The sequence below is a fragment of the Mastigoproctus giganteus genome, chromosome 7, assembly GCF_048544385.1.
Source record: "Mastigoproctus giganteus isolate SK-2022 chromosome 7, ASM4854438v1, whole genome shotgun sequence".
Taxonomy (NCBI): Eukaryota; Metazoa; Arthropoda; class Arachnida; order Uropygi; family Thelyphonidae; genus Mastigoproctus; species Mastigoproctus giganteus.
The window spans coordinates 211,975,357-212,002,964 of NC_143581.1; the positions used below are offsets into that span (position 1 = coordinate 211,975,357).

Consider the following 27,608-nt stretch of genomic DNA (forward strand, 5'->3'; position numbering starts at 1 on the left):
GTTGATGAGAGGTCAGAGGAGGATGGCTAGAATTGTGCAAGCAAACAGACGAGCCACAATGTCGCACATCACGTCAGAATACAACCTTGGTGCACAGAAAAAATATCGCAATGGACCACTAGTCGCACTTTGTCGCGAATGGGCTACAACAGCCGACGGCCACATCGCGTACCTTTGTTATCAATGAAGAACAAGAGAGCACGCCTCCTGTGGGCACAGCAACACGAGCACTGGACTATCGAGGAAAACAGTTGCTTGGTCGGACGAGTCGAAGTTCCTGGAGCATCATGTTGATGGAAGGCTCAGAATTTGGCGAAAACAACTTGAATCCATGCACCCGTCATGTCTGACGACTACTGTGCAAGGTGGCGGGGGGCAGTATTATGGTGCGGGGAATGTTTTCTTGGCACACTTTGGGTCCATTGATATCCATAGATTCACGTCTGAATGTCACATCGTACCTAAACATCGTTGCTGACCAAGTGCATCCGTTCATGTTGACAGTTTATCCTCAGTCAGATAGTTACTTCCAGCAGGATAATGCGCCGGTGCACAAAGCCCGAATCACTATAGAATGGTTCCAGGAACATGGCAATGGCTTTTCTTTGCTGCAGTGGCCCGCCCAGTCCGTGGATCTCAATCCTATTGAACATCTTTGGGATGAGCTGGAAAGGGCTGTTCGCTGCAGGCCTACACCTCCGTCGAATCTCAAGGAACTGCGTGACACACTCATGTCTTCATGGTACCCCATTCCTGCACAACGTTTTCAGCATCTTGTTCAATCCATGCCTAGACGAATTCAGGCTGTTTTGAAGACTAAAGGAGGCTCAACACGCTACTAGGTAGGTGTACCTAATAAAGTGGCAGCACAGTGTATATCTCTATGTTGGAAGAAGGTGTTACTAATCCTCAGCTTATATTGAGAGAAAAAAGTTCTATCAATCTCTCTCTGTTATCATTCTTTACATTTTCTCCATGCCTTCCCACCACTTCATTGTCCGCAGCTTGTCCCACTCTGGAGTCAAATCCCCCATTATAACTCTCTCTCTGCAACGTGGAATTGCTTCTATTATTCTGTCAGGTTTTCCCAGAAATTTTATTTAATATCTGTAGGAGACTCGTTATTAGGTATTCTCTTCCATTATTTTTATTTCAAGTGTAATGATTCGTTCATCAAGAAAGCTCCATTTTTCAATAAACTTTCTGCGATTCTTGTGAATAAGAACAGCCACCTCTGCCTTAGCTCTGACATGTCGGTCGACACCAGACCAAAGGAAAATATATTCTCCAGTCATTTCTTCTTTGTTTCAATTAAGACCGCTACATCCAATTTATATTTTCCCAATTCCAATAAAATTTCAACTTGTTTTGTACTAAGTCCTTGTACATTCTAGCAGCCAAAATTCATAAACCTTTTCCGTTCGCCAGTTCGATTTCTATTTGTCCGCCTGATTTTATCTCTGTTAGGTCTTTTAGTATTGAAAGAATGTTTTATGATGAATGAGGAGCTGGACTATTGCATCAACTCTCAACCTGGAGGACGAAGGCATCTTTTTTCGTCTGGTCTCTAGCCACAAACCTCTCTGGCTTGGGAGGCCCTACCAGTAGCAAGCTACCACCAGCATAGCTCTGTAGTATTTAAGTATTTATTTTCTTATTGCCGTGGTCATGTTAGTCGGGCTTTTTGCACCCTCTTGGAATATACGCGATTTGCACACACAATACACCGGTTCCTCATAGCTTTATCAGAAATAAAGAAGAAGGGTACACCAAACACCCGAAACCTCTGTAAACATCTTCCACTTTGTTTTAACAAACTCTCTTCGCTCTCTATCATACAAACGTTCGGTTTCTGCAGTCTCACCAGTGAATGTCATTAATGACTTGCTTTGCGTAGATGCAACCAAGCAACACAAATCGAAAAATGCACAAGAGATGCGAAGTTGTCGACTTTAAACCGATATGTGCTGGATAATATCCATAATATGAGCCTCTATATAGATTTCATTGACCCAAAGTTTAACAATAAACGTCATAGGATGCCTTAGTGCCAAATTATAAAGAACAGCACGTCATGCCTTGTCATGGCCTCCAAGGTAATTCTGAACCCCCCCCCCCCCCAAATCATTTTCTTCTGTGACATTTCCATGCCTACTGTTACCCTGTTCCTCTTAATTAATATTTATATTTTCACTACATTGTTTTAATCGTATCCAAATCAAATGCATGCTGTAATCACCAGACATATTTCGAATTTACGTTTCTGTTTCGAAAGACCAGCACGACAATTAACTTATTTGTTATGCTGGTCTTCTGTTTTCATTTTTTGTAATCAACTTTCTTGTGTAGCATATAACTTTCAGGAAAATTGTACCCTACATAAATTACATCACAGAAATAATGTTTTCTTTTTGTCTACACCCCAAACCATTCACAGTATTAGAGTACTGTATATTTTCACAACTTTTCATGTTTGGGACGAGTATGCATTACTCGTAGCGTTATCGCTTTATTCGTAGCAAAATGCTTAAGGACTGTTCAGTTTTGTACTGTTTGCACTGTGTAACTTGTTAAAACAGTTACCATTTTCTCTTTAGCATTTATAAGAATAAACAAAACTGGTATGCTTGAAACGTTCGAAAATATTTGGAGGAAAACTAAATCTCCCATTATCTATGAGTGCATTTACCGCACGATTCGTCCCAGCCGCCTCCATAACCGCAGTTTTGCTACCCGTTGGAATTATTGGCGCTGCAGAGAGAAATGGGGGGAGGTCAGAGGGAATGTTACCGCACTTGGTGGATTTGCCAGGTCAACAACAAAGTTCCCGCTCACCTCCGAAAATTTTTAATTACTTTAGCCAGTTCAAGTGAAATTTCGTAAGCAAATTCCATTAAGGGACGATCACTACGCTCATTCTATTATTGATAGGTCTCATTACCGTAACATCCACGGTGTCGGCCAATCCTCCTGAACTGCGGTAATTATATGGTACGTCCGAATAATAAATGAGTTTTTACAGAGTTGTAAAAGGTCTGTAGAAAAGGCCGGAACCCTGATGGCGGACAGGTGATGCCACGCGCAAGCAGGCATTTCCAGAGGTGCCGATATGGCTTCCCGACTCCGATACATTTCAACCGTTCTGTCCGCCCCTGCTGACGACGGGGGCACACCGATCACACCGATATGTCTCGCCGAGACTAGGAGGAGATGAAGGGGGGAGAGCGCAGAGTTTTGGGAAAGGTCTTCACACAGGAAAATATGGCAGTCTTCAGAATGAGGGGGGGGGGGTCATTAAGCGGCTGGCTGAACCATGACTAATACAGCATCAAGTCATGTGTTTACAGCCATGCTGGGGGGCACCATCTGTGTAAGTAGGGCTTTGTTGACCAATGTTTTTTTTTTTTTTTCTCCAAGGTGATGCATTCCCACGGATAATTTGATAAAAATAGAAAAAAAATAAAACAATAATAATATATAAAACTTCCCTTTAGTAAGGTTGAGAAAAGTATTGTTATCTTCTATTATTGAACAAAAAAGTTATATACGGCACTTAAATGATTAAATAAATTTTCTGTTTATATTCCGGGATGGGAATCAGAGGATTACAAGATAGAGTACAAGAATATTATCGTGTTTTGTGGTGTCATGTGTATGCGCACGTTACGTGTGTTATTTTGTACTGACTACTGGCTGTGGTCGTTTTTCTGAATTTAAATTTCGAACAAAGCATGAAGTCATTAAATTAAATTAGCATGAGGTTATGATGTTATTTTCATTAAACTTTATGTAAAGTTTATTTACATATCCTGAGTGCAATAAAGTAGCATGACTTTGGTTGGAATGTCTGTAGTGATCTTAAGGTAATTAGATTACTCACTCTACAAGGAGGTTTCACAAAATACTGTTATTTTCTACGTTTGTGGAAAAAAGAGGGAAGAATTTTTACAAGGGAGAAGTAATGTAAAATGTTTCCCTGGTTGAAACAAAAACAAAAAAAAAAAAAAAAAGGTTCTTCCATCTTTGCATATGAATGCAAAGAATGCCTGGATTAATGAAGAATTTTGTTAAGGCTCTGGATAAAGAAGTGGATTCGCTGCCTAAGGGAAGTGTTTCCATATTTAACAGATGCAAAATTGAAAGAAGGCATTTTCATTGAGCCTATTTAGGCTCAAATGAAAGGATGATGTATTTGAAATGATGATGTATTTTCAAATACATTATCCTGCTTAAGGATGATGTACAGGCTGGCCTCGATTAACGCGATTAATTCGTCCCGCGAGCGCATCGCGCAAAACGGAAACGCGTTAATCGAATATAATAATCAATAGGAAAAATTATAATTGGACCTTGACCTTCTGGAATGTCCATAAAGAATTTTAAAAATATCTTTTAAATAACTTTTTAACTGTATACAATGTAAAAGATAATGAAAATAATTATGGAATTAAATGTTTATTGCATAAAACAGCGGTTCCCAAACCGTGCGCCGCGGAATATTTTAAATTTTCGAGGGAAACACAGCGATACTCGACATCTGTCGGACACCGCGCGAACTACTAGCTCGAGGTAGTTCACAGTTTCAGCATTTCTTATTAAGTTGTTTGGACCTAACTACTAAACGGAACTGTTAGGTATTTCTTTTGGTCTAGGTGCGCCTTGAAAAAATTACTGAGACACTAAAGGCGCCGTGAACCGAGAAAGTTTGGGAACCTCTGACATAACATACACAATGAAGAAATGACTGTTGCGGAAATATTTGAACAGTGTTGACTTTCTCTTTTCATCAATCAATTTCCGATAGCCGACACCAATCTTCTCTGGGCCCTGGCGAAATAAATATCGCAGAGAACATCAAACCTTTTGTTTGAGGTTCTATGCGATACGAAAGATTTCATCTAATTCTTTTATCTTTATCGCCTTCGCGGTAACATTTTCATCTGGCTCATTTAAAAATTTGAATTTTTATGCAAGTGTGCACTGACTTTATTAGCAGGAGACAACCAAGTAACACGTCTTCTGCCGATGGTTGATGGAACACATCGAGGCGGGTAGCAGGCAAACGTTTTTTTATTGACCGTACGACTCGCGGTAAGCTTAACGCGCGATTCAAACCTTTTTCAACTATCGTATAAAAAAAAAAAAAAAGATCGCGTTAACTGGAAATTTGCATCGTGTAAAGTGAAAAGCGGTATAATTTTTCAAATAGCGTTAACCGAAAATCGCGTTAATCGAACTCACGTTATGCGAGGCCTAGCTGTATTTGAAACAAAGTTACAGTATACTGAACTAGCAGCTTTTCGATCGTTTAAAGTAGTTGTGCATGGATTTCTTGGAAAAAGGAAGGAAGATAATTATGAATCCCTGGTGTCACCTTTGTTGCAATGTCATAATGATGTGGGTTGTCCAATGGTTTTGAAAATTCATTTTCTTCATTCCCTCTCAGTTTTTTCCCCTCAAAACTTAAGAGATGTAAGTGATGAGCAAGAAGAACGCTTTTATCAGGACATATGCACTGAGACTGTCCCAGGTAGAGGCAAAAGAGCTATAGTCCCACCATGATCAAAATAATGTTTTTTTTTTTTTTTTTTTTTATGGCTAAGCGATGATGATATTCAAGCTTAATGATTCTCAGGAAAACTGCTTAAGCCTCCCCCCCCCCCCCTTAACTGATTTATCCATTTCTTTTAATCCTGGGACTGCCTCTACATATCCACGATGGAAAACTGGGGTCCTTGGGATACTGCCATGATGAGAGATTATTCCTAGGGGCCGCCGTAGCCTAGTGGTCAGACGCGCGGGTGCATAAGTACACGTGCCTTGAGTGACTGGGGTTCAAGCCCGTGACTACTGAATACGGTGCTGTTTCTTGTATTCTGTCTATCTTGTTAACTCCTCTGACTGTTTGGTCGTCCCGGAGTATAAACAGAAAATTTATTATTTTTTATTATTAGCTTCTAAAGAGGGAAAGCAAAAATGGACTATAAGAAAAACTCTCTAAGTAGCAAACATTTCTATGGAAACAGAATGCGGACTGAAAGGACAGAACTTATGGGATACCTGGTTCCTGGGCAACGCGATGCTGTCATCCCTCTCGCTAGTGGACGAACCCACCGCTTGGCAGGTACATACAGGCACACTGCATTCACGTAGACGGTAATTCGATGTCAATATGGATAAAAGTCGTGAGTCAACCGACTTTGAAAGAGGGATGATAGTGCGTGTCCGACGCATTTGTTACTCTATCGCGGAGGTGGTACAGAAATTGTACTATCCCCATTCGACAGTATCAAGAGTGTATCGGGAATACGCCATTTCCGGAATAACATCTCATCGTGGGCGGAGAAAGGTGGCGGATGAACGTGGCCGTCGACGTCTGTCTTTGTCTCGCATTGTTCCAGCCAACTGGCGAGCGACAGTGGCACAAATCACCGCCGACTTCCACGAGGGAAGTGTGAGAAACGTCTCCACCAAGACCATCAGGCGATCAGTAGCTGCAATAGGTTATGTGAGCCACCGACCCACCAGAGTCCCATTGTTAACACCACAACACAGGACTGTATGCCTCAACCGGGCGAAAGAACATCGGCACTGGACCTTGGATGATTGGAGGTGGATCTCCTGGTCCGATGAGTCGCGTTTCCAGTTATTTCGAGCAGACCGGAGGGTGCGTATCTTGCGGAAACCGCACGAAGCTATGCGCCCGTCATGTCAACAAGGAACTGTTCAGACAGGTGGACCGTTGGTAATGGTCTGGAGCGTGTTCAACTGGCACATGTTATGACCTCTGGTACGTCTAGACGCATCTCTCAACGGTGCAGGTTACGTGTCCATCCTTGTAGACCATCTGCATCCCTTCATGGTCATCGTGCTCCCACAGGGCAATGGACTCTTCCAGCAAGACAATGCTCCTCCCCACAGAGCCGTGGTGACTAGAACATGGTTCGAAGAGGATTCCGCAGATTTTACCACCCACCATGGAAGGTCTCCCCGTTCATCGGACATGAACCCTATGGAGCATCTTTGGGATGCTGTGGAAAGGTCCGTCCGAGCTTTGGATCCTCCACCGAGGATGCGACGGAATTATGGACAGCCGTGCAGCAAGCATGGATGGAAATACCTGTGGAACGCTTTCGTGAACTAGTGGACCCAATGCCTCGCCGTGTGACTGCCCTTATCCGGGCGAAGGGTGGACATACCCGTTACAGAATCCCATGATTTCTGTCCACTCGGTGTCTGTAGTACATTTTATGTTTTATTAAAATACTGTATTTCAAAATGAATAAGACTGATTTTTAAGATAGCATATGTATTATTGTATGATATTTGAAATTGAACGTTTATTAAGTTACTAAAATTTGTATTTTTTCAATGAATACGTGATGGACACACACACACACACACACACACATATATATATATATATATATATATATATATTTTTTTTTTTTTTTTTTTGGAATTGGCGTATCAGTTTCCTTCAAAATGTGCAACTTTGCTCTGGCGGTACTTTTTTTTTTTTTTTGACCGGTGTAATTTGTTTAAACTTTCTTTAAATTTATTTATATTACTTACTTCCATAACACTACGTAGAAATTTATTCCAACCATCGATTACTTTCTTGCTGGATGTAAATTTCAGTTTACGGATAAACATACACATGCGCATATTTAGAGAGGAAGAGAGAGAGGGGGGGGGGGGAGAAGTGTTGAGGATAGATTTTATTCTATTAGCTCTAAGGCAACTTAGGCCATGTGGCCTGTGTATCATTCCTGTAAATTGTGTGAGTTCTAAAATCAGTCTGCAAGATGGAAAGAAAGGAGGGTGGGAGAATCTACGGAATTGATTCTAGCGGTATTATTTATATAACATCATTAACATCTAAGGCCATATTGCAATGTGTCGATTATGTCTGTGCAAGTCTGCGTCACGGGCCAATTTTCAAGCTGAAAAACCTAGAATAATTCATGGGGGAACTTACTCCTTCTACCTGAGATCGGCTCCGACTGCGGAGGCTTTTAAGAATTCCTTCAGTCTCCAACTGTATTCCAACCCCCAGACCTCTCCGAGCAAGTGACAAGTGGAATTCGAATCTCGTCCTTAACAAACCGAGACCGTCAAAAGTAGAGGAACAAAGGATAATTTTAGTACTTGTTTCTTGTTCAATTTAAATGTTAAATTCTCAATAAATATTGTTAATATAAATGTTTGAATGTTGAATGCGCGAAACCAGGTTACGGCCACTAAACTTATAAGAACTGCCTTGTTAGAAATATCAGATAAATATTTAAATAAATTGGAGGGTGTGCTAGATATCCTGGAGTATTTTTATTCGATTCATCATCTTAAATTAAAGATTGAAATAGGCTTGCATCATTCGCGATGCAAGCCTATTTCAATATATCAAGCTTATTTCAAGCTTATTACCACAAGAAACCTTGTGTCACCCCGAGACGGCAATGTGTCAGAAGGGTGTGAATATTTGCAGACTAAGGTGCGAGGAACACATATACAATATACAGGAGTACATGCGTTCTCGACCCAAGAAATTTACAGGATTAAACATACAATTGTATGGAGACAAAAACAGTCTTTGTCATGTATAAATAGGAAAAAAAAAAGCAGTCAGTCATGTCCAAGAGGTGTACATCATAGATTCATTATCCGGCAGCAGTTCTTAAGGATTTCATTCCTGTAGGGCTTGTCTTCACAGAACGTATCACGGTGTATTCTAAATTTATTTAAGATACGAAGAAAATTGGTTGGAAACATGTCCCTCAGGGAATCAATGCTTGTCAGCGTAAGACGCAGAGGGATACAGGAGTTGGGGTGCCCCCGGACTTCTGTCTCCCTCTTGCCTTCTTCGGGCCAGAGATTAATGTGGATACCGATGGAGCATCAATTCGCCCCGTTGTAAGCCATGCAAGCGTGAGGATGTGTCCAGATTTGCTTGTAGGATCAATCTGGAGATAGTTAGATGAATGAACAGGGTGGCCTACCACCCTGTAGCTCCTCACTAACAAAGATTTGAATATCGTTTTTAATCCTCTTTTTGGTTATCGGTTTTTGCGCTGATTTGTAAGGGCTCAGATGCAGCACAATTGTGGCAAGATAATTTTTCAAGATCAATATTTGCCTAGAAGCATGTTGGTTGATATCATGAATCTGATGAGGATGATCAGAGCTCACGTAAAACTTCAGATCGTCGGCGTAAGAGACAAAGTTAGGATTCTGAGCTAAGAATGGCTCCAAAACTGCTGTGAACAGGATAGCTGAATGCACGCTCCCTTGCAGGATGCCTCTTGAGACGTCAATAAGTCTTCCTGGAAGTCGTTGTGGATCACAAACAGGTGTCTAGGGAATAAAATTTACTTCAAAATTTGAAGTAAGGTGTCTGCCAGACCGAAGTAGTGTTTCAGAACAGTAAAAAGAGCTGGGAGGCGTATTCTGTCATATGCCGATGTAATATCCAAGAATATGATACGTATTATTCTGTGATTTTCTGTTGAGGATCCCTTGAATTCTGAAGAGGGTATCAAGAAGTTGTCCGTAGTTGTTGATCTCCTGTGCAGAACGGTATGCAGGTACTCGAGCCTGTGTCCAAAGCAGTGCTAGGCAATTTCTGGCTGAATTACTTTTTTTCAAAAATTTTGAGTAAAGAACAACTGATTGAGATTGGTCTGAGATCTTTCGGAGATTTAGGTTTCTTGTTCTTTGGAATGGGCTTAACATGGTAAGTTCTCCAAATTGAAGGAACTATTCCAGATTGGAGAATTTGTCTGAAAAGGTGAAGGAGAAGGTCAACCATATATATGCCGCAAATTTTGATAATAAAGAGTGGGAAGCCCTCCGGACCCACATTAGCTTTTTTTGGGTAATTTATTAATGACATCAATTAGGGTCTATCTAGATATTTCGATATCAGTCAACTGTGCTGCCCTAGGTAACCAGTCTTCCTGGGAGAGGGAGGAATCAGGATCAGAAAAATCTGCCTGCAGAAAGCTGAACTGTGCCCATTCCTGGACAAGCTTTTGGTCAATGGCTAGATGATGCTGATGCGAAAGGATCCTTCTGCCCATCTTCAACCTATCCACAACAGCTTGGTTAAGGACTTGCTTGGTTAAGGTTGATGTTAACATGTACAAAAAATAGGTTTTAAGCGGCTTATGATACTTAGATTTTGTAGACGTTATTAACTTTTGAAGAACTTAACTCGTTCAGTAAAAATATTACTTATTGTCTGTTTTGTGCGATAAATTGAATTCTTTTTTTTTTTTTTTTTTTATGAAACCCCAAACACGAGAGGTATTAGTTTGTTTGTTTGTTATTTGGTTTTTAGGAGCATTAGCAACTAAGGCCATATTGCTCCGGGAATATGCGGTGGTCATTCCCTGACCTTTCCGCATGCTCCGTATTTGGTGGTGACGGGCTCCAATCTTGGTCTAATCAAGAAGCGTGTGCTACGCTCTGCTGCTCCTTCCCACCTGGCTACGGAGGCGCCGATATGTATTAGAACCTATAGTACTTAGTACCGTACTTGGGTTGGAGATTGAGAAGACGAAAGAAGATATTTGTTGACATTGGACTTGAACTTCTGTAGACTGTAATTTTCAGGAAATATATATGAAGGAAGGTTGTTCCAGAAAACGGCAGTTGAATGAATAAACAAGGAAGATGAAAAGTTGGTTCTGTGAGTTTAAAGTTGGACAGTAAATGGATGTTGGCTGGTGGCGGCACGTAGCCAATTCAGAAGAACAGTGCCCATGGAAGTATCTGTAGAAGAGGCATGCAGCAGAAACAGTACGTCTATGAGACAGCGAGTGGAGAGACCCTGTTAGAGATGAATCATTAATTAACCTAACTGCCCTCTTCTGAATGGAATCAAGAAGCCTGAGAGACGTTTTGGGGGCACCACCCCAGATGTGGGAACAATATTCCATGACTGAGCGGATTTGTGATTTATACAGAGTGAGCAGCTGTTTGGAAGAAAAGTAACGCGGAGAGCGAAAGAGAAAACCAAGTTTTTTTAGATGCAGAGGAAGCAATATTTGTAATATGCTTGTGCCAAGAGAGATTAGAAGTCAGGGTAATCCCCAAAAGAGATATATCATTTTGCCTAGAAATTGGAGTGTCACTAAAGATAAGCATAGGAGCAGAAGAATCCTTTTTGCGAGATATAAGACAAGACTGAGTTTTAGAAGGGTTGAAATCAACTAAGTTGTCTTTGCCCCACTGGAGAATTACCTGAAGATCGGCATTTAAGGAATTGGTAGCAGATTTTCGAGAAGTTGAAGCTGATTGATCAGGACAAGGTTTTTCAAAATGGAAAGTGGAATGCAATGTGCTATCATCGGCAAAACTATGGATAGGATTTCCAGTCAATGGAAGAAGGTCATTAATATACAAGAGGGAAAGAGTGGGGGAAAGAACTGAACCTTGGGGAACACCAGCATTAGTGGAGAAGTTAGAAGACAGATAGCCATCTACCACCACCCTCAGTGAGTAATCAGAGAGAAAACTGGATAACCAATTACAAAAAACAGTTGGCAAACCATAAGATGAAAGCTTGTTTAGAAGACCTTTATGCCAAACACGATCGAAAGCCTTTGAGATGTCAAGAGCAACTGCTTGAGTTTCACCAAACTTTTCCATTGAATTTGTCCATAAATGGGTAACATAAGCCAAATTATCACCAGTGGATCGACTCTGACGGAACCCATACTGGCGATAGTTGATCAGATGGAAGGTTTCTAGGTAGTTTAAAAGTTGGCGGATAATTGATTTCTCCATTACTTTAGAAAGAGTAGAAGTAATTCTAATGGGACGATAATTGGATGGGAGGGACTTGTCACCCTTTTTTAGGAACTGGCTGGATATGAGCAAATTTCCAAGCAGAAGGAAAAACACCTTTGGAATAAGAAAGTGAAAAAAGGCGGCAAAGAACAGGAGTAAGTTCAGGAGCACAGGTTTTGAGAACAAGTGGAAAAATACCACAAGGACCTGGAGCTTTCTTACCATCGAGATTCGTCAAAATTCTTCTGACATCCTTTTGACGGAAGACCGCAGGAGGCACTGAATGGAGCGTGTTGGGAATGGTGGGAGGTGTTTTACCAAGATCATTAATACATGAGTTGGAAGAGAAATGGGATGCTAGCAGGTCAGCTTTATTCTTGGTTGAAGTGACAACAGAACCATCTGGTTTTGACAGACGTGGGAGCAGAGATGGGCAAAAGTTGCGGCCAATAGCTTTGGCAAGAGACCAGAATGCTCGGCTGCCATTAGGGCAAGAAGCAAGTTTTCTACACGTAGCTTGTTAAAAATCTAGTTTGGACTGATTAATGACTGCTTTACAATTGTTGCGAGCTTTGGTGTAGGCAGAAAATTAAACTGAAGAATTGGAAACAAGCGAATTACGATATGCAACGTTATTCTCTTGAACAGCCTTAGCACTTTTATTGGAAATTCAAGGTTTAGATAAAGGACGAGATTTTAGAGTGGAGTGTGTGCAATAAAGGATTCCATTCCTACAAGAATAATTTCACTCACACAATCTGAGCAAACTTTGACATCAGAAGTTTTGAAACAGTAGTCCGACCAAGGAAAAGAAGAAAAGAAATCTCGCAGGTCATCCCATTTTGCATTCTTGTAATGCCAAACAATACGAGGTTGGGAATAGCCATGAGATAAAGACTCCAATGGAGAAGAGACAATCACCAATTTGTGATCTGAGGTACCTAAAGCACCACTCACTTCGACCGTGTACTTAGAAGGGTTGTTTGTGAGAAAAAGATCAAGCATGTTGGCTGTATGGTTAGGATTGTCCGGTATTCTTCTAGGTAAATGAACAATCTATGTAAGGCCATTAGTAATTTCAAAAGCTTCAACATCTCGACCAGCTGGGTCGGTGTGACTAGAAAACAGAAACCAACTGGAGTTGTGAACATTAAAATCACCAAGGAAAATTACCTCCCTAATAGGAAAGTTGGACTAGAGAAAATCAAATTGCAAAGAGAGGAAGTCAAAGAGCTCCAAGTGATTAGTGGAGGTGGGAGAACGATAGAGACAACAAATGAATTTCACAGAATGAGGTAGAGAGATTTTAAGCCAGAGAACATCGAAGAGAGGAGATTCTAAATTACCAAGTCTCTGACAGGGAATATTGGAACGGACATATGCACAAGTACCACCTTTGAGGTGAAAGGAATCATACAGCAAATAGTTTGGGCAACTGAGATGAGCAGTAGTTGAATCAACCTATAACTGAGATTCTGTCAGAAAAAGTACATGAGGTTTGGTAGACTGAAAATGGAAATGGACATCGTTGAGATTAGAATTCAGACCACGTATATTTGTGAAATGAACTAGGGAGTATTTGGGAGGTTTAGATCTTTTCGCAGATAAGCTCAGTCATACTGCATGATGGAAGAGATGGGGAAGGGTTGACCGGAACTTAACTCTGGAGACTAAACATGGGTTCCACCATTTCAAGCCTCCAATAAGCAAAGTGGTGGTATTGCACCGGTTGATGAGAGTCATCTACCACCTGGTAACACAGAGGGGCGGCATTCCTCCATGTGGTGTGGGCGCCACACCTCGACCCCTGCTCACGTTGGTTCATATCTGGATGGTCATTCACAGTGTGCTTGTGCATGGAGGTTATACTCAGGATTACTAACAGTCCTACTATCGTGAAGGTGCAAGCAGAGGATTTTACTGTCACAGACCGTCCGGACTTCGCCGAAATTGGGTCTACTTCACTTGAATGTCACCCGAATATCAGTTCCATCAGCGTTTTAGACTCCCAGGTAGCCAGTACAGCTTGTCTGGCATGTCTGAGAGAATGTCTGTGACATCCTCAAGGACCGATTCTGTCTGCTTTGTGTGGTAATGTGATATTCTGTGTGTTTTGTACGATAAATGATATATATATATATATATATTTTTTTTTTTTTGCTTTCCAAAATCCTCAAAATAGCTTACTTATTCTAAAAATTTGTTTTTTTTTTTGTTAATTCTATAACTACTAGCGTTATTACATTTTGATGCCTCTAGTAGAATAATGACTATGTCACTTGCCACCTGTTTGAAAGGGCCTGATTCAAATTCTGTCTGTGATGCTTAACTGAGACCAAAACTGGGCTATCATCATGTTAGGCTGCGGTTTACATACTTATGGATGGTATAGAGATATTGGGAGGTGTGTTATTTTGGATTTTTAATTCCCCAAAATAGAATGAAAGACAGCCATAGTGGTCTTGGAACATGCGCAATTTATAGACATGAACACTTGTGCCTAATAGCCTGACTTAACTAGTAGATAAACCAAAACAGCTCAGCCCAAAATATATATAAACAGGGCATGCAACAAGTCTTGTGACACTATTTTGCCATAATTTTCCCTTCTGCAACTATTCAATGTCTGTTTTAATTTTTTTATGCGATTCAAGATTTATTTTTTATGCGTTTTAATTTGTTATTGGAATAATGAAGAAAGCTCTGCTGAGGAAAGGATTCAGTAATGAATTTATATTAAAAACAGAAAGTATAAAAGTTGTGCAACGGGATGAGTGGAGGCAAAAGTTATAGAATAATACAAAACTTATAATACGGGTAGTGTGATACATCTTACAGAAGTCACAGACAAAAAACCATTATACAAATATATGAAGGTAATCGTGGGTGGTTGTCTGTGGTAGCCATTCCGAAAAATTCTCAATATTTGATTCGATGACTTTTCAAGTGCAATAAATACTGTATATCAAGAATCTGATGGAGATTCTTAAAAATTTAACCTAAAGCACAGTGTGTTTAGTGTCGAACGGCACCAGGGGTTTCTCCCATCTCCGCATCCTAAAACATCCGATTCGCGCTCGATACATCCAAATTAGTCCAGGTGCCGAGTGAAGATGACTGACAGTTTGGAGTTTGCATAATTTTTTTTTTTTTTTTTTTTTTTCGCGCAGTGAGTGACAAGAACAACAGTTTTCCCAATAAAATTGTTCTGATGAGGAGGTTTTCAGACTAAAAGACATATTAAACGTCATAATTGTATGTATTTGGCAGCCGAAAATACTCAATTTTCTTTTCTGTGGGTTATCGGAAACATAAAGTAGGCCTATATTGTTGTAAACTTGGGTTCCAGAGTTTCAAGCCTCCAAAAAAAAATAGAATGCTAAAAATAATTAAATTTTTAGTATTCTGTAGAAATAGCAAAAATAATGAATACTGAGGAATCTTTCAAAAGTAATACTACTATGTATCAAGATTTGTCTGTTTATCATTCTGTTTAATGCCAAACAACACACATACACACACACACACAAAAAAAAAAAACCAAGGTTATTGCATTTTGACCGAGTCGAAAATACTCGACAAAGTTTCGATTACTTATTCCCAAATGCTGAGAAGCATGCTTTTCTTCTTTTCTCTTTTTTTATTTATCTTTATTTCTTTTTCTTATGGTTTTTTTTTTTTTTTATCATCCGAAAATTAATACTTAGACTTAATAGTCTCTTAACAATATAATTTCTTTTTTTTTTATTCTTTATTTTTTAACAGACGTGGTTTTAATCTGGAATTATTGTATTACAGTATTTAAATGCACTAGTGTTAAAAAATTAACCGCTCCCATTCTCTTTATTCCAAATATTGAATGGAATTTATTTAATTTTATGGTATAAAGGCAATTGGCTATCTGCTTTTTTCAGAATACAATTCTCCGGTTTGACTTTATGTAGCTGCAGAGGTACAAGAAAATTATTTAATTTGGTTATTTGTTCGTTGTTATTTGCTTATTATTATTTCTTTATTGTTGACCCTAATAGTATATACACTTACTCGCGTCTTACCGCCGGGCTTCCTTCACATGGCGAGTTACTAATACGCGTTGAATCAGCAACTGTCATGAATGCTTGAATGATCACCGATGCTGTTGTAAACAGCAGGCTCCTACTTTGGGGTATCACCAGACATGATATTAACTGGAAGAGGAAACCATGCTATTCAGTGACACAATGACTGCTAGTAATTAAATAGCAGCGTTCATAATGGCTGTTAAAAGACTATTTTCATGAGCGTAAAGCATGAACAGGGCAAATACGGGACTTCTCTATTTCGTGTGAATCAATTAATGCTTTAGAAGTGAATAATAATAATAAGAAGTTAATGTACACAGTACGTTACATTTTAGGCGCGCTCAATTTTTTTTTTTTTCTTATATTAATTGATTTTTCTTTTTTTGGGATTAACAGAAATGAAAACGAAATATAGCTATCTGCTTAGCAATTAATTACTAAGATTATAACTTTATAGAACACAATAAAACTCTGTAGTTTCACTTTCTCTAAACTTAGCCGTTCACCGTAATAGCAACTGTATAATATTCATTACTCTTCTCCCTTATACTTTTAAGTGTTTTTCTCCCTCTATAGATTTTTTTTCACACATTTATTTTCTTTCTTTTCACAAGCGACAACACATTCACGAGTTTTACATAACAATATCCACGAAACATGCACGAACTGACTTAAGCTACAATACCACATTAAAACTACATTTAATCTATTAATTTATTTTTTCCATACAATTTGTATGAAAGAAAAAAAAGAAATAATAATTGCCGGATTTCTACTTGTTGGAATTTATTGAAATTTGGAATGGCTCAAAAAATATTTTCGAAAGGCCAAATACACTATAAAATTTTCATGAAAATTCGTCCATTGGGACCCCCCGCAGAACATGCGGACGGATGGACGAACAGACATAGAGACATGATAAAGACAATAGGCGCTTATATATGACGTAGCCCATTGGTCAGGAGCGAGAGTACATTGCACGCGTTCCTTGGGTAGACTGGGATTCAAGCCTACTACTAAATACGATAAATATTTGTATTGACGATTAATTGTAAACTGTACTGACTTGGTTGTCGTGCCGGAGTATAAACAGAACATTTAATATACATGTATTTATACTTACAGGATGCCCTTGAAATCGACGTCGATATTTATTGAGGGAATGGTTCATACAAGAAGAAAACTGTACACTGAGTTTGAAGTAGGAGCAACGGGTTTTGAGTTACAGTGTTAAACAGATTAGTGAACGTCATTTCCCTTCTAGCGTTTTGCGAATATCACGAAGTGGGGTAGCAAATCTGATTGTTGTACAACGTATTATGTAATTTGTACTGCATTTTTATAAAACGCATGATGAAAATGTAAAGCTGCAAAGAACGAATTGTTGATGTAATACAGCAACTTCATTACGTGTATGGCGAATAGAAGAGCATTAACGTTAGAAGAATATGCAGACATTCACTTCGTGTATGGTGTATGGGAAGGAAATGCTATAGCTGTAACCACCGAATGAATGCCAGCGTCGTTTTCCAACAAGGCGACACCCTAATTCAGTGGTTTTCAACCACGGTGCCGCGGCACATTAGGGTGCCGCAACAACATTCCAGGAGTGCCATGTAATTTGGGTTTAAGTTATTTAAACTTTTTTTTTAAATTTATATTTTTATTTCATTATGCACCCTGCTAAATATTGCAGACAACAGGACCCAACCTGTGGACACTGTGGAATCACAGGTCACAAACACACAGAGTGCCCAAATAAGGAACAACCCTCATCCTGTCCAAATTGCAAAGCAAAAAAGAAGCAACATAATCATTCTTACAGGGATAACAAGTGTCAGGAATATGTAAGAGCAGTGGAAACATTACAACAGAAAACAGATTATGAATAACCACACCCACAGAAGTAATTACAATAGAGCAACGATAAAAATAGTTCAATTGAACTGTTACAGATCCCTGCTAGTAATGGAACAGTTAGCAAAATTAATCCAGGAAGAAAAACCAACAATCTTACAGGAGCCCTACTCTTACAAAGGGGTTGTCAAGGGGCTGCCACCTACAACCAGAATAAATAAATAAATTTTCTGTTTATACTCCGGGACGACCAAACGGTCAGAGGAGTTCACAAGATAGACAGAATACAAGAAACAGAACCGTATTGAGCAGTCACGGGCTTGAACCCCGGTCACTCAAGGCACGTATACTTATGCACCCATGCACTTGACCACTAATCCTCTTCAATAATCCAGTCTGAAGTGGTTACAACTGGACAAGGGGGAAATGCTATTGCCCGGGTTTGGGCTGCAATAGCCATTACTGATCATAAGCTCACAGTGACAAAAATAACTGGCCTATGCTCCACCCATGCTGCCTGTGCATGTGTTGAGGGTCCCACAGGACAGCTTCATCTGATAAGTCTCTATTCGCAATGTAGTCAGGACTTCCAATCTGCAGATCCATATGTCAATTATTTGGATCATGCTATTAAATACCACAGCATTGAGAAAAGTTGCAGTGACACTCGAGGGAAAATGTTATTTATTAGTAGTGCAGCACAGGGAAAATTTCATATATCATTTGCAATTCAAAGGATAAGTGCCTTCAAGTGGCAGGATTTTGTACATTCCACCCAAAAAGATAGTTTGGAATGGCTTCATATTTTATAACAAATGCATTTATGCCATAAATACATTTGTACTTAATCCGTTTAATATTAAGTAATCGTGTTGTTTTTAAATAAGTTTATGGGGTTATTTTATAAATTTTCAAGTAAATAAGCTGAATAAATTGTGAAATATAATTTTCATACAATATAATTCTATGCAATTTTACTCACCTGATGAAAGCCAAGGTACGTCTCTACAGTATGCGAGGTGTAGAAAACTTCCCCATCACAAGTAAGAATTAGAAGAAACCCGTTTAAAGCCTGCAAATAGATTTAACATTTTTAGATATTACAATCGTTCATTAGTTCTGAATATTTAAAAATATTTAATTTAAAAATATATTTACTTAAAGTAGCTTAAATTATAGTACTATACAATGAAATTCCGATTGTACGATCTCCGATTTTGATTTCTTTTCGAGTTAATCATGCTTTTATCGGTCCTAATGAAAATCCCTTAAGAGCAATGTTAAATTTTTCTTGGAAATTGCATTCCTTCTAACTTTCTGTATACTCAGTTTTGCTTTTAGTTGTGACATTTGATCATCGAGATAAGAATGGCGACAGTAAAATTACTTTGATTCTTCGACCGTCTAGCTACCTGCACAATGTATTAATAACAGCATTTTAACTACCAACTTAGCATGTATTTGGAATACATGCTAATTTGGATACACGGTACTTGGCTTTGCATTATCTAATACCTCGCCCCCCCCTTTGTTCATACTACAGCCTACACATCTTGGAATGGACTCTACAAGGTGTTGCAGGGTGTCCTGTGGTAGTGCTACTCATTCGTTGCACAATGTCCAGTAATACCTGCACATTGTCAGGTGGATGGTCGTAGCATCGAATAGCCTTTCCCAGACATTGAATATCCATTTTGTCTCAAACATGCTCAATTGGGTTGAAATCGGCTGAGTTGGGCATTTCAAATATATTGTCATGTTCCTGAAAACACTTAGCAACCTACCGGGCCTTGTGGCATAGCACGTTGTCTTGTTGATAGACGCCGGAGTTGTCTGGACACACTATTATCAAGAAGGGGGTGTACTTGGTCGGCGACGATATATATATATATATATATATTATATTATATTATATTAGGGTTACCCGTAAATGATTACATTAACCCGTATTCGTGTCTGTAAATTGCGTGTGTTCTCTGGTCGATTTGCCTGTTTTGCTGGACGAAAAAACCCATTTATGAGGGAAAAAAACCTTGCTATCTACGCCTGAGACCGACTAACTCAGCCACGGAGTGAAAAAAGCCCACTAAAGTTCCTCGCGTCATCGACGGGATTCGAACCCGGGCCTTTTCCACCCGGTGTGGGTAGGACGGTGACGATACCACTGTGCTACCCCCGCAGACTTGGTCGGCAACGTTAGAAAGGCCTTCCCATCGACCGTTGATTAACGGTGATTAGAGAGCCCAGAGCACACCAGAAAATGGTTTCCAAACTATAACACCGCCGCTTCCAGCCTGCCAAACACCAAAAGTGCATCCTAGTATCATAGGCTCATGTTGCTTTCTACAAATGCTATTACTTAGTTTGACTGGATGGTTAGCTGGGCCACGTGTGACCCCACTGCTGTCTATCATGCCCATCAGCATGATAGAGTATGGAAACGGGATTCATTACACCAGGCGAATGATTTCCACATACCAATGATCCAGTGTTGGTGCTGACGTGCCCATACAACGGATAGTTTCTTGTGTCTTGCATAGTGTGCATAGTATTAGGGTCAGGCGCCACCTGTGGTTTCCCACATCTGCGCCATATGTTCGCTGTGAAGGAATACAGTACTACTGTAAATGCCAGAAAAGTGTTGTGTGTTGTATATGACATATTGCGTTAGGTTCTGTTGTGTGTCCTGGCATTTGGCAGCAGGGCCCTAGGGGGACTCCCCGGTGCCCGCACACACCACTAGGAGGTAGCCAGTCTGCCCATTATACACAACATACTACACAACACATGATCCACACACTTTTAAATCTCTGGTCTTGACAGAATACTGTCCCTCGATACAGCGAACACTCGCGGAGATGGGAGAAATTTCTGGTGCCGTCTGACCCTCAACCTACTTTGTACTTTGTACATTATAAAACAGTCTTCCTCCCAGCCATCTTGTACGCAGCTCTGGCTTGGTACACCAAAACAGCAATGGTTGTAAATCGGAGGACCCTGGATGCAATCCAAAGAACTGTGTTGCTCACTATCACGCGAGCCTGTAGCACCACAAGCACTAACGCCCTGCAGGTTCTGGCAGGGGTTCTACCCCTAGAGTTGGAAATTGCAAACGGTGGAATCAAATACCATATAAATAAATAAATAAATTTTCTGTTTATACTCCGGGACGACCAAACGGTCAGAGGAGTTCACAAGATAGAATACAAGAAACAGCACCGTATTCAGCAGTCACGGGTTTGAACCCCGGTCACTCAAGGCACGTGTACGTATGCACCCGCGCGCCTGACCACTAGGCTACGGCGGCCTTCTGTGAAAGGACTCCCCTGCACCTTGTTAGATTACACAGTTAACAACAGCACGCCATGCAAAGAGGAAAAGAATAGGCTTCAGAACCACCTCAGACGGATCTGGCAACGTCGTTGGACTGAAACTACCAAAGGCTGCATCACAAAAAAATTCATCCCGGACCTGTGGAAAATATTCCCGCAAAAGCCCACTTGGTTCAAACCAGGACTTCACACATCATATGTACTGACAAGCCATGGCGCCTTCAAAGAAAAAATGGCCCAGATTGGATTGGAAGAAGACCCAAGATGCGTGTGTGGTGAAGCAGAGAGTTGGACACACGTCATGTATAACTGCCCAAACTATGAAGACCTGCGATGTAGGTTAATGACTACAATAAAGTACTTCCCAAAAAATATGAAATCACACTTGCTGGACTCGAGTGTAGAATATGGAGCACTAACAAACTTTGTTGAGCAGCTCTTCACCAGGCGAAGAACACTCATCGCCTTTAACAGAGTAACATAAAAATGGTGATACAGAACAACGCAACAAAATGCCTACGTTCTCACCAACCCTCCCAGGGTGAAACCAGACAAGACTGCAACCAGAAAACTGGACTAGACAAAACGAGAAAACCGCAATGATTAAATGGAAACGACAAACGGTCTCTTTCCCCGTGCACCACTGAGTGCTCCGGTGGTGTGGTGACCCTGAAAGGACTACCTAAATACAAAGACTGAAACGGGCATCCTCTGAACCTTGGACGGTTTTCCTGAAAGCCGAGGAAGGCCATCTGACAAACGGGGCTGGACATCTGTTCTAGCCTGCTTTCCCCCCCCCCCTTTCCCAGGCGAAGGGGGCGACGCTTTCGCTGTCTGCTCCCCCCTCCTGTCACCCCACTTTTCGTTCTGGTGCGGCATGGGCATGCCCACTGAAAAACGAGGGACTGCCTTCCCTATCAGTCCTTTTCTTCTACTTCTACCCCCCCCAGTCTTCTGCCTTCCCTCCCAAAACGTTTCCTCCTATACAGCGTATTACCCCACAGGTCCAAATCTAATACACCAAAATTACTGCCCGAACTATTAGAGCTCTAGAGAAACTCATTCAGCGAAAACCCCACTCTATGTTTAAACAAATCGCATTATTAAGCAAACGGCGAATATATATATATATTTTTTTTTAGGTCCTAGCCACTGAAATCTCTGGAAAGTAAGTGGCAGGACCTGCCAGAGTACAATTAGTCTTATTAGTACACCCGGTCGGCGTCCCCGTCGCTGAGTATGGTAACGTCGAGCCCCACGAGGAGCCCGGCGGCTGACAGGCCAGATGAACAATGGGCACAACATACTACATGACCCACACACTGTCAAACCTCTGGCATTGACAGGGCACTGTCACTCGATACAGAGAACGTATGTGGAGATGGGAGAAATCCCAGGAGCCGTTAGACCCTCAACATACCCAATACCCAATACAGGCCGCACCTGCAGCAAATGGCCACTAAGGTTAAGAGCTTCATCGCAGCCATTGTTAGAGTAACCAGGAGTGACTGGGGCCTCTCTAAAAGAACACTTCTGGTATTCTATAAAGCGGTTTTTCTACCTAGTGTATCATACGCTGCAGGAGCATGGTTTCACCGAGCGGTCTTGGTAAGAATGAGAAATAAACTCCATACCATCCAGAGAAACATTATTCTTTCCACCCACAGGATCTGTCGCACTGTATCCACGGCTGCCATCCAGGTAATTTCAGGGACACTTCTCCTAGATCTTTTCATTATCTATCGAGGGCTCTGTTTTAGACTCAAGAAAAGAATCCCCACTTACATTTTGGATATGTAGATCTCCCTTGAGGAAGATATAACTAAAGAACAAACTCGGTGTTTCAACGAGCTCGTCAAGGTGCGGCAGACCAGATGGGACACCTCGAACCTCGGGACTATGACTAAAAGATTCCTCCCAGACGTACCATTTACAATGAATAAAGTAGTGGGAAGGTGGTTCTCACTGAGCCTTGAAACGTCTTTTCTGATAACGGGGCACAACTCCCTTAATGGGAGTTGTGCCCCGTTATCAGCTGGGGCTCTCTAACCATCAGTTTTAGCTGGGACTCTCTAACCATCAGTTTCAGCTGGGGCTCTCAAACACGGAACGATGCAGATGTGGGGAAAAAGAGAACTGGTTCCATACAATCTTCGACTGCACTCAATATGAAGAGCAGCGAGCACAACTGAAAACGATTGTGACAAACCTTGACCCTAGCCATATTGACCAACTTATTACGACGACTGACAACCTGAGGGCCTTTCCAAACATTTGCTAAGGACGTTTTCGCCAGATGCAGATACCTAAACCTGACTAGCACTAATGACCATCAACCTAGGACATGAGCTGACTGCAAAATGATAAATGTCCTATCATTTTTTTTTTTTTTTTTTTTTTTTTTTTTTTTTGCTTCCTCTCTCTTACAATAGTTTAATTCTTCGCGTTCTGTTTTGGGTCTGGGACTATTTCCTGGATTCAGAGTAATAATAACACTCTCCTCCTACTCTTTCCCTCTCTGTCTCGCGCGTGATGAAAAACTTTTTTTGTTATTATTATTATTTATTTATTTTTAATAAATAAATAATGGCACCTGATCGATGCTCCCTTCCTTTACGTGATCGGGATGCGGGATTTAAAGATTTTTTTTTTTTTTTTTTTTTGCGTTCTCATGTTCTGCCCTGGCCTGGGGCTCCCCAGGTCAGTGTGGCAACCTCTCACCCACTCTCGTTTTCCCCCCCTAACAATTAATCCTGGATTGGGGTTCCCCTGGGCCGGGGGAGTCTCCCCCTCTTTCGTCCTTCCCCCTCTTCACCTTACTCTAGTTTTCTTTTCCTCCCTGGGAAACTCGTTCCCCAAGGAGGAGGGCGAGCAGATAGTAGGGGAGGCCTTGCCTTCCCGCGACTAGGGACGAGTACCTGGAATCGGAAGTCTAGGTGATCACTGCTTCCAGTTAGCCAAAAGACCAGTGCACAACACTACGAGGCCTGACGTAGCCCGGTGGTCAGGAGCCAGAGTGCATAGCACGCGTTCCTTGAGTGAACCGGGGTTCAAGCCCGTGACTACTAAATACGATAAATATTTGTATTGACGATTTATTGTAAACTCTACTGACTTGGTTGTCGTGCCGGAGTATAAACAGAAAATTTATTTTATTTTATTTACTACACTACACAATACACACACGTCTGCGCCGGTAGCACAGTGACAGTGTCACCCTCCTCCCCACACCGGGTGGAAAAGGCCCGGGTTCGAATCCCGTCGATGACGCGAGGAACTTTAATGGGCTTTTTTCACTCCGTGGCTGAGTTAGTCGGTCTCAGGCATAGATAGCAAGGTTTTTTTCCCTCATAAACGGGTTTTTTCGTCCAGCAAAACAGGCAAATCGACCAGAGAACACACGCAATTTACAGACATAAGACACACAGCACGGCAGATGAATTTAATTATTCGGGTGGCTTAAAAATAATATAGTTTAGTAGAATACACACACAAGCTCACAGACAAATTTTTTCTGTCCTATCACTTTCTCCCATGCGGGATGAAAAACTTTTCTCTCTCTCTCTCTCTCTCTCTCTCTCTGCTTCCTTTTCTCCTCTTCCAGTTCAACCGCACAGAACCCTCCGTCCTGTGCGGGATGATTTTTTATTTTTTTATTACACGACACACACTGGCCTTACCTTGACAGAGTCTGTAAAAACTGAAGAGAGCAACGACCCGGAGATGAACTGTTCTGGGAGCCGCCCATACTAAAATACAAAATACAACACAATACAATACTAATGCATTAAAACACGAATGAATTGTGTGTGTGTGTGTGTGTGTGTGTGTGTGTGTGTGTGTGTGTGTGTGTGTGTGTGTGTGTGTGTGTGTGTGTGTGTGTGTGTAATAAATTCTCCCTTGAATTTATTCAGCCCATTCACTTCACAACAACAGATGGAAGCCTGTTCCAACAATCAACCACCCGCTGGCTGAAGGCAAACTTCGCACATCTCTTCTGCAACCACCTTTCCTCAGTGTGTGTGATTGTGTGTAGTAATAGTAACGGCAAATGATGCAAGAAAGCTATAGTGTCAGAAAAATAAAAAATAAAAAAACCAACAGTTCACCCAACCGTACACTCTAAGAATTTGTCTAGTTCTCCCTTGAATTTATTCAGCCCATTCACTTCCACAACAATAGATGGAAGCCTGCTCCAACAATCAACCACCCGCTGGCTGAAGGCAAACTTCGCACATCTCTCCTGCAACCACTTTTCTTCAACTTGAATTTATGATCCCTCATGTCTCAGCAAGTGGAAGAATACCATTAAAGGGTGCTCTTACCTAGAAGCCTTTCTAGGTAAGAGCACCCTTTTGTTCCGTTCACCAATCTGGTTGCCCTTCTCTACACCCGTTCCAGTAGGTCCACATTCTTCCTAAAGTGAGGCCTCCAGACTTGCATACAGTACTCAAGATGGGTCTTAACCTTATGCCGTTATACAAAGGGACATAAGCCCTTATACAAAGGGATAATCACCTCCTTGTAGTAGTAGTAGTAGTAGTAGTAGTAATGGAGGCATGTGATGCAAGAAAGCAAGCGTATGAGCTTATGTGGCATCAGCCAAAAAAAAAAAAAAAAAAAATCCAATTTCACACATCCATTCTCTTTAAAAGTTTGTCCAGTTACTCCTCGAATTTTATTTAAGCTATCAACTCCCACAATGACAGGTGGAAGTATGTTCCAGCAATTAACTACCCACTGGCTAAAGGTAAATTGTCGCACATTTATTCTACAACTGTCTTTTCTCAATTTGAATTTGTGCCCCCTCAGGTTCGTAATCTGAGCAAGCGGAAGAATCCATCAGAATTCAGCGTGCTCAACCCATTCAAGGCCTTATAAACCTCAATCAGATTAGCTCGCAAGTGCCTGGTCTCCAGCCACTGCAATTTGTAGAACTTAAGCCTCTCTTGGTAAGAGAATCCCTTCGTTCTCGTCACCAATCTTGTTGCCCTTCTCTGTACATGCTCAAGCAAATCTGCATCCTTCCTAAAATGAGGCCTCCAGACCTGTATGCAGTACTCAAGGCATGGCCTGACCATTGCCTTATACAAAGGGATAATCACCTCCTTTTTCCTGCTAGCAAAATTCCTGCAGACTCATTGACCTGCTCTGGCAGCTTGTGTGCATTGCTCAGAAAACATCATATTTGATTGCACAATTACTACCAGATCTTTTTCATTTTCTACCACCCTAAGTGTAGCACCACACAGTTGGTACGTTTCTCTGGGGTTACTTCTACCCATATGCAGTACTTTGCATTTGTCAATGTTAAACTTCAGTTGCCACTTCTCAGCCCATCTGCTCAAAATTTCTTGATTCTGTTGCAGTAGCACACTACCACTAGTATCATTAACAGTGCCGAGGCAGGGCATAGTGGACATAGTGTGCTTGTTAGTCGGTTAGTTACTTACAAATCCACTACGAGGTAGACACTGGCAGTGAAGGTATGTTCAGTGGGGAAGAGGATCCAGTGATGTCCATGAAAACATACCACAAACCATTATACCACGGCCACTCGCATGTTTTCGTCCTGCAGTCTGGTTGCAGATGTTCACTTGCTCGCCGTCGAATACGCACCCTTCCATCAGTATGATGGAACTGGAACCTTGATTCATCAGCCCAGGTAACTCTTTTCCAGTCGTCCAATGTCCAGCAACGTTCCTCCTGCGCCCAACGTAGACAGAAGTGTCGATGACGGTCGGTCAGCATGGGCATATGAACAGGTCGCCTATCCGTAAGAACGTTCGCTGTATGGTCTCTCTCTCTCTCTCTCTCTCTCTCTCTCTCTCTCTCTCTCTCTCTCTCTCTCTCTCTCTGCACCCTGGTTGTAGTTTGCTGTTAATTGAGGAATCGTGAGATTCCTGCTGTCCTGCACAGAACGTGCCAACCGCCGTTCACCTCGATTTTCAACTAGTGGTGGTCTCCCCGTACCTCCACGATGGATGGTTGTTGTTTCTCTTCGGGCCATTCCCGCACATTTCACAACGGCAGTGCTAGAACAGTCGACAACGCCTGTGGTTGCTATGTGGCCTCCGCCTTCTTGTTGCTGCAAATCATTCCCCCTTCAAACTCCGTCAGGTGCTTCCCTTTCCCAATTGTATGTGCTTCTTCACCTATATGCTGCAAAGTAGGTCAGGCAACACCTGAAGGTGTCAGCAACACCTTCAGGTGTGTGATGCCAAAATACTTTTCCTGGGCTTGGGTGGGCTTTCCGGTCCAGGGGTGTCCAACCCTTCGTTCCTTCCCTGCCTCCTTCATCTGGAGAGCGCCTTCTTTCCTCGTCCTTCCATCTTCCTCCTCGCTTTGACTTCCACTCTTCCACTATCACCCTTGCTTGCCCACACGTTTTTTTTGGGCTCCGTCCACGAAGCTCAAGCAACCCTGGCAGAGAGCAGCCAGAGAATGATGGGCGACCTGGCTCACCTCCTAGTAGTGGTGAGCAACGTAGGGTCCCACTGTGGGTATGCGGCCAAGTAGCCAGAGAAACAACAGAACCCAACACAATACTATACACGTACAACAT

The 27,608-nt window shown here is 41.4% G+C and overlaps 1 protein-coding gene across 1 annotated transcript in view; it reads right to left on the minus strand.

Moving 5' to 3' along the window:
* The window catches only part of LOC150083652 (aryl hydrocarbon receptor protein 1-like), a 282,715-nt gene that overhangs the window by 111,392 nt on the left and 143,715 nt on the right, over positions 1-27,608 (minus strand). The window contains exon 3 of the mRNA XM_090378555.1: positions 18,694-18,783. Coding sequence (XP_090234681.1) covers positions 18,694-18,783 — 90 coding nt within the window. The remainder of the gene's footprint in view (positions 1-18,693; positions 18,784-27,608) is intronic.